This window comes from Telopea speciosissima, unplaced genomic scaffold (genome assembly GCF_018873765.1).
Source record: "Telopea speciosissima isolate NSW1024214 ecotype Mountain lineage unplaced genomic scaffold, Tspe_v1 Tspe_v1.0629, whole genome shotgun sequence".
NCBI lineage: Eukaryota > Viridiplantae > Streptophyta > Magnoliopsida > Proteales > Proteaceae > Telopea > Telopea speciosissima.
Window position 1 is genome coordinate 12,028 of NW_025317965.1, and position 7,941 is coordinate 19,968.

At 39.8% G+C, this 7,941-nt stretch overlaps 1 protein-coding gene across 1 annotated transcript; it reads left to right on the forward strand.

Annotated features, from left to right (window-relative positions):
• The first annotated feature begins 3,188 nt into the window (after positions 1 to 3,188).
• On the forward strand, positions 3,189 to 3,671 carry LOC122648234. Its single transcript, XM_043841479.1, has one exon. The coding sequence runs from the start codon at positions 3,189 to 3,191 to the stop codon at positions 3,669 to 3,671; it is 483 nt and encodes a 160-aa protein (XP_043697414.1).
• Positions 3,672 to 7,941: the final 4,270 nt, after the last annotated feature.

Sequence of the window (7,941 nt, forward strand, 5' to 3'; positions counted from 1 at the left end):
GTATCCACACGTCTAATCAGAGATAGGGACCCTTCTTAGAAAATTCGAAGCCCAAATAAGTAAGGAAATGCCCCCAATAAACCCCAAATGACCCACCCGGTCTGGTTTAAACAAAAAATGAACATATATCGAAATAGGTATCGATTCAAAGGTCACGACCCTCAACTCGCATCCTCACGTCTAATAAGAGATAAGGACACTTTTTAGAAAATCCCAAGCCCAAAAGTGTACAAAAATTCCCCCAAGTAACCGCAAACGACCCACTCGATATGGTTTAAACCGAAAATGAACTTCTGTTAGGTATCGATTTGAAGGTCACGACCCTCAACAACGCATCCACACGTCTAATAAAAGATATGGACACTTTTTTAGAAAATACCAAACCCTAATAAGTACAGAAATGGCCCCAAATAACCCTAAACGGTCCAGTCGGTCTGGTTTAACCGAAAATGAACATATGCCGAAATAGGTATCGATTCGTAGGTCACGACCCTCAACATCTCATCCACACGTCAAATAGGAGATAAGGTCACTTTTTAGAAAAACCAAACCTAAAAAAATTCAGTAATGCCCCCAAATAACCCCAAACGACCCACCTGGTCTGGTTTAAATCGAAAATGAACATATGTCGAAATAGGTATCAATTCGAAGGTCTTCACCCTCAACATCGCATCCACACGTCTAATAAGAGATAATGACTCTTTTTAGAGAATCCCAAGCCCACAAAAGTACTGAAATGTCCACAACTAACCCCAAACGACCTACCCTATCTAGTTTAAACCAAAAATGAACATATGCCAAAATAGGTATTGATTCGAAGGTCACAACCCTCAACATCGCATCCACATGTCTAATAGGAGATAAGGACACTTGTTAGAAAATACCAAACCCATAAAAGCACAAAAATGGCCCAAAATAACCCTAAATAACCCACTCGGTCTAGTTTAAATAGAAAATGAACATATGCCAAAATAGATATCGATTTGTAGGTCACGACCCTCAACATCGCATCCACACGTCTAATAAGAGATAAGGACACTTTTTAGAAAATACAAAACCCAAAAAAATTCAGAAATGACCCTAAATAACCCTAAACGACCCACCCGGTCCTGTTTAAATCCAAAATGAACATATGCCAAAATAGGTATCGATTCGAAGGTCACAATCCTCAATATCGCATCGACACGTCTAATAATAGATAAGGACACTTTTTAGAGAATCCCAAACCCAAAAAAGTACAAAAAAGCCCAAAAATAACCCCGAACGACCCACCCGGTCTGCTTTTAACCGAAAATTAACATATGTCAAAATAGGTATCGATTCGAAGTCACGACCCCCAGCATCGTATCCACTTGTCTAATCAGAGATAGGGACACTTCTTAGAAAATCCAAAGTCCAAATAAGTAAAGAAATGCCCCCAAATAACCCCAAACGTCTCACCTGGTCTGGTTTAAACCAAAAATGAACATATGTCGAAATAGATATTGATTCGAAGGTCACGACCCTCAACATCGCATCCACACGTCTAGTAAGGGATAAGGAAACTTTTTAGAAAATCCCATGCCCAAAAAAGTACAGAAGTGCCCGCAAATAACCCCAAACGACCCACTCGGTCTGGTTTAAACTGAAAATGAACATATGTCGAAATAGGGATCAATTCGAAGGTCACAACCCTCAACATCGCATCCACATGTCTAATAAGAGATAAGGCCACTTTTTAAAAAATACCAAACCCTAAAAAGTATAGAAATGCCCCCAAATAACCCCAAATGTCCCACCTGGTCTGGTTTAAACCGAAAATGAACATATGTCGAAATTGTTATTGATTCAAAAGTCACGCCCTCAACATCGCATCAACACGTCTAAAAAGAGATAAGGACACTTTTTAGAAAATCCCAAGCCCAAAAAAGTATAGAAATTCCCCCAAATAACCCAAATGACCCACTCGGTCTGGTTTAAACCAAAAATGAACTTATGTCGAAATAGGTATCGATTCGAAGGTCATGACCCTCAACAACGCATCCACACATCTAATAAAAGATAAGGGCACTTTTTTAGAAAAGTACCAAACCCAAAAAAGTAGAGAAATGCCCCCAAATAACCCGAAATGGCCCAGCCGGTCTGGTTTAAACCGAAAATGAACATATGCCCAAAAAGGTATCGATTCGTAGGTCACGACCCTCAACATCGCATCCACACGTTGAATAAGAGATAAGGAAACTTTTTAGAAAATACCAAACCCAAAAAAATTCAGAACTGCCCCCAAATAACCCCAAACGACCCACCCGGTCTGGTTTAAACCGAAATTGAACATATGTCGAAATAGGTATCGATTCGAAGGTCATAACCCTCAACATCGCATCCACACGACTAATAAGAGATAATGACACTTTTTAGAGAATCCCAAGCACAAAAAAGTAAAAAAGTACAGAAATGCCCACAAATAACCCCCAACGACCCACCTGATCTAGTTTACACCGAAAATGAACATATGCAAAAATAAGTATCGATTCAAAGGTCACAACTCTTAACTTCGCATCCACTTGTCTAACAAGAGATATGGAAATTTTTTAGAAAATACCAAACCCATAAAAGCACAAAAATGGCCCCAAATAACCCAAAATGACCCATTGGGTTTGGTTTAAATCGAAAATGAACATATGCCGAAATAGGTATCGATTCGTAGGTCACGGCCCTCAACATCGCATCCACACGTCTAATAAGAAATAAGGACACTTTTTAGAAAATACCAAACCCAAAAAAATTAAGAAATGCCCCTAAATAACCCCAAACGACCCACCCGATCTTGTTTAAACCCAAAATGAACATATACCGAAATAGGTATTGATTCGAAGGTCACGAACCTCAACATCGCATCCACACGTCTAATAATAGATAAAGACACTTTTTAGAGAATCCCAAACCAAAAAAAGTACAGAAATGTCCCCAAATAACCCCAAATGACCCACCCGGTCTGCTTTAAATCGAAAATTAACATATGTCAAAATAGGTATTGATTCGAACTCCCGACACCCAGCATCATATCCACACGTCTAATCAGAGATAGGGACCCTTCTTAGAAAATTCGAAGCCCAAATAAGCAAAGAAATGCCCCCAATAAACCCCAAACAAACCACCCTGTCTGGTTTAAATCGAAAACCTATGCTTGGTGTAGACCTCCTACTCACATGGCAGTCCTTCACTGTGATGGGTCCTTAACAGCTGATAGAGCTTCCTATGGTGGAATCATTTGTGATGATGCAGTTGTTGCCATAATGGCGTATGCGGGGAAGGGAGATATTAATTCTGTTCTAGGCATGGAGCTTTTTGCAATTTTGAAGGGGGTAACTTTTTGTATTCAAAGGAACCTACTTCGGGTTTCCATCAAATCCGATTCCAAATTGGCAGTAGATATTCTTAATGGAGCTGTGGACTGCCCTTGGAGCAAGCAAATCTTGAGGGACCGTATAGCTATGCTACTACAGCAATTACAGCGTAAGGAGATCAAACATGTTTGGAGAGAGCTCAACCAGCCAGCAGACTTTATTGCAGCCATGGATACGAGGGATGGGGAAGCAATTTTTTATCCACTTGATTTCCCACAGGACTTGGTGGAGTTAGTTAAGAATGATTCAGATTGCAAAGTTTTTTTAAGGACCTTGTCTCATTGAGTTGTTGGCCTGGTCTTAGGCTTTTCAACCGAGGGCCTGTCCTCGGGTTCTTTTAGGGGCTCTCCTCCCCCTCGTAGGCCTGTCTAAGGGGAGAGGACAAGGGCTGCCTTCTTCGATATTTTTTCCCCTTTCTTAATACAATCACACTTACCTATCCAAAAAAAGGTATCGTTTCGAAGGTCACGACCCTCAACATCGTATCCTCACATCTAATAAGAGATAAGGACACTTTTTAGAAAATCCCAAGCCCAAAAATATACAAAAGTGCCCCCAAATAACCCCAAACGACCCACTCGGTCTGGTTTAAACTGAAAATGAACATATGTCTAAGTAGGTATCAATTCGAAAGTCACGACCCTCAACATCGTATCCACATGTCTAATAAGAGATAAGGACACTTTTTAGAAAATACCAAACCCAAAAAAGTACAGAAATGCCCCCAAATAACCCCAAACATCCCACCTAGTCTGGTTTAAACCAAAAATGAACATATATCGAAATAGTTATCGATTCGAAAGTCAGGACCCTCAACATCGCATCAACACGTCTAATAAGAGATAAGGACACTTTTTAGAAAATCCCGAGCCCAAAAAAGTATAGAAATTCCCCCAAATAACCGCAAACGACCTACTCGGTCTGGTTTAAACCGAAAATGAACTTATGTCAAAATAGGTATCGATTCGAAGGTCACGACCCTCAACAACACATCCACACATCTAATGAAAGATAAGGGCACTTTTTTAGAAAATACCAAACCCAATAAAGTACAGAAATGCCCCCAAATAACCCAAAACGGCCCAGTCGGTCTGGTTTAAATCGAAAATGAACATATGCCGAAATAGGTATCGATTCATAGGTCATGACCCTCAACATCGCATCCACACGTCAAATAAAAGATAAGGACACTTTTTAGAAAATACCAAACCCAAAAAAAATAAAAAATGCCCCAAATAACCCGAAACGACCCACCCGGTCTAGTTTAAACCGAAATTGAACATATGTCGAAATAGGTATCGATTCGAAGGTCATAACCCTCAACATCGCATCCACACGACCCCAAACGACCCACTCGGTCTGGTTTAAACTGAAAATCCCAAGCCCAAAAGAGTACAGAAGTACCCCCAAATAACCCCAAACGACCCACTCGGTCTGGTTTAAACTGAAAATGAACATCTGTCGAAATAGGTATCAATTCGAAGCTCACGACCCTCAACATCGTATCCACATGTCTAATAAGAGAAAATGACACCTTTTAGAAAATACCATACCCAAAAAAGTACAGAAATGCCCCCAAACAACCCTAAATGGCCCAGCCGGTCTGGTTTCAATAAAAAATGAACATATGTCGAAATAGGTATCGATTCGAAGGTCACGATCCTCAACATCGCATCCACACGTCGAATAAGAGATAAGGACACTTTTTAAAAAATACCAAACTCAAAAAAATTCAGAAATGCCCCCAAATAACCCCAAACGACCCACCCAGTCTGGTTTAAACCGAAAATGAACATATGTCGAAATAGGTATGGATTCGAATGTCATGACCCTTAACATCGCATCCACACGTTTAACAAGAGATAATGACACTTTTTAGAGAATCCCAAGCCCAAAAAAGTACAAAAATGTCCACAAATAACCCCAAACAACTCACTTGATCTAGTTTAAACTGAAAATGAACATATGCTGAAATAGGTATCGATTCGAAGGTCACGACCCTCAACATCGCTTCCACATGTCTAATAAGAGAAAATGACACTTGTTAGAAAATACCAAACCCATAAAAGCACAGAAATATCCCCAAATAACCCTAAATGACCCACTCGGTCTTATTTAAATCGAAAATGAACATATGCCAAAATAGGTATCGATTCGTTCGTCACAACCCTAAACATCGCATCCACACGTCTAATAAGAGATAAGGACACTTTTCAAAAAATACCAAACCCAAAAAAATTCAGAAATGCCCCTAAATAACCCCAAACGACCCACTCGGTCTTGTTTAAACCCAAAATGAACATATGCCGAAATAGGTATCGATTCGAAAGTCACGATCCTCAACATCGCATCCTCACGTCTAATAAAAGATAAGGAAACTTTTTAAAGAATCCCAAACCCAAAAAAGTACAGAAATGCCCCAAAATAACCTCAAACGACCCACCCGGTCTGCTTTAAACCAAAAATTAACATATGTCAAAATAGGTATCGATTCGAAGTCATGACCCCCAGCATGGTATCCACACGTCTAATCAGAGATAGGGACAATTCTTAGAAAATCTGAAGCCCAAATAAGTAAAGAAATGCCCCCAAATAACCCCAAATGACCCACCCGGTCTGGTTTAAACCAAAAATGAACATATGTCGAAATAGGTATCGATTCGACGTTCACGACCCTCAACATCGCATCCTCACATCTAATAAGAGATAAGGACACTTTTTAGAAAATCCCAATCCCAAAACAGTACAGAAGTGCCCCCAAATAACCCCAAAAGACACACTCGGTCTGGTTTAAACTAAAAATGAACATATGTTGAAATAGGTATCAATTCGAAGGTCACGACCCTCAACATCGCATCCTCACGTCTAATAAGAGATAATGACACTTTCTAGAAAATCCCAGGCCCAAAAAAGTACAGAAGTGCCCCCAAATAACCCCAAATGACCCACTCGGTCTGGTTTAAACTGAAAATGAACATATGTCGAAATAAGTATCAATTCGAAGGTCACAACCCTCAACATCGCATCCACATGTCTAATAAGAGATAAGGACACTTTTAGAAAATACAAACCTAATATGTATAGAAATGCCCCCAAATAACCCCAAACGTCCCACCTGGTCTGGTTTAAACCGAAAATGGACATATGTCGAAATAGTTATCGATTCGAAAGTCACGACCCTCAACATCCCATCAACACGTCTACTAAGAGATAAGGACACTTCTTAGAAAATCCCAAGCCCAAAAAAGTACAGAAATTCCCCCAAATAACGGCAAACGACACACTCGGTCTGGTATAAACCGAAAATGAATTATGTCAAAATAGGTATCGATTTGAAGGTCACGACCCTCAACAATGCATCCACACGTCTAATAGAAGATAAGGGCACTTTTTTAGAAAATATCAAACCCAAAAAAAATCCGAAATGCCCCCAAATAACCCCAAACAACCCACCCGGTCTGGTTTAAATTGAAATTGAACAGATGTCAAAATAGGTATCGATTCGAAGGTCATGACCCACAACATCGCATCCACACATCTAATAAGAGATAATGACACTTTTTAGAGAATCCCAAGGCCAAAAAAGTACAGAAATGCCCACAAATAACCCCAAACGACCAACCCGATCCAGTTTAAACCGAAAATGAACATATGCCGAAATAGGAATTGATTCAAAGGTCACGACCCTCAACATCGCTTCCACATGTCTAATAAGAGAAAATGACACTTGTTAGAAAATACCAAACCCATAAAAGCACAGAAATATCCCCAAATAACCCTAAATGACCCACTCGGTCTTATTTAAATCGAAAATGAACATATACCGAAATAGGTATCGATTCGTTCGTCACAACCCTAAACATCGCATCCACACGTCTAATAAGAGATAAGGACACTTTTCAAAAAATACCAAACCCAAAAAAATTCAGAAATGCCCCTAAATAACCCCAAACGACCCACTCGGTCTTGTTTAAACCCAAAATGAACATATGCCGAAATAGGTATCGATTCGAAAGTCACGATCCTCAACATCGCATCCTCACGTCTAATAAAAGATAAGGAAACTTTTTAAAGAATCCCAAACCCAAAAAAGTACAGAAATGCCCCAAAATAACCTCAAACGACCCACCCGGTCTGCTTTAAACCAAAAATTAACATATGTCAAAATAGGTATCGATTCGAAGTCATGACCCCCAGCATGGTATCCACACGTCTAATCAGAGATAGGGACAATTCTTAGAAAATCTGAAGCCCAAATAAGTAAAGAAATGCCCCTAAATAACCCCAAATGACCCACCCGGCCTGGTTTAAACCAAAAATGAACATATGTCGAAATAGTATCGATTCGACGTTCACGACCCTCAACATCGCATCCTCACATCTAATAAGAGATAAGGACACTTTTTAGAAAATCCCAATCCCAAAACAGTCCAAAAGTGCCCCCAAATAACCCCAAAAGACACACTCGGTCCAGTTTAAACTAAAAATGAACATATGTTGAAATAGGTATCAATTCGAAAGTCACGACCCTCAACATCGCATCCTCACGTCTAAT

Excerpts from the sequence above, each read along its gene's own strand:
- LOC122648234 (XM_043841479.1), top strand. The coding sequence starts at position 3,189 with ATGGCAGTCCTTCACTGTGATGGGTCCTTAACAGCTGATAGAGCTTCC.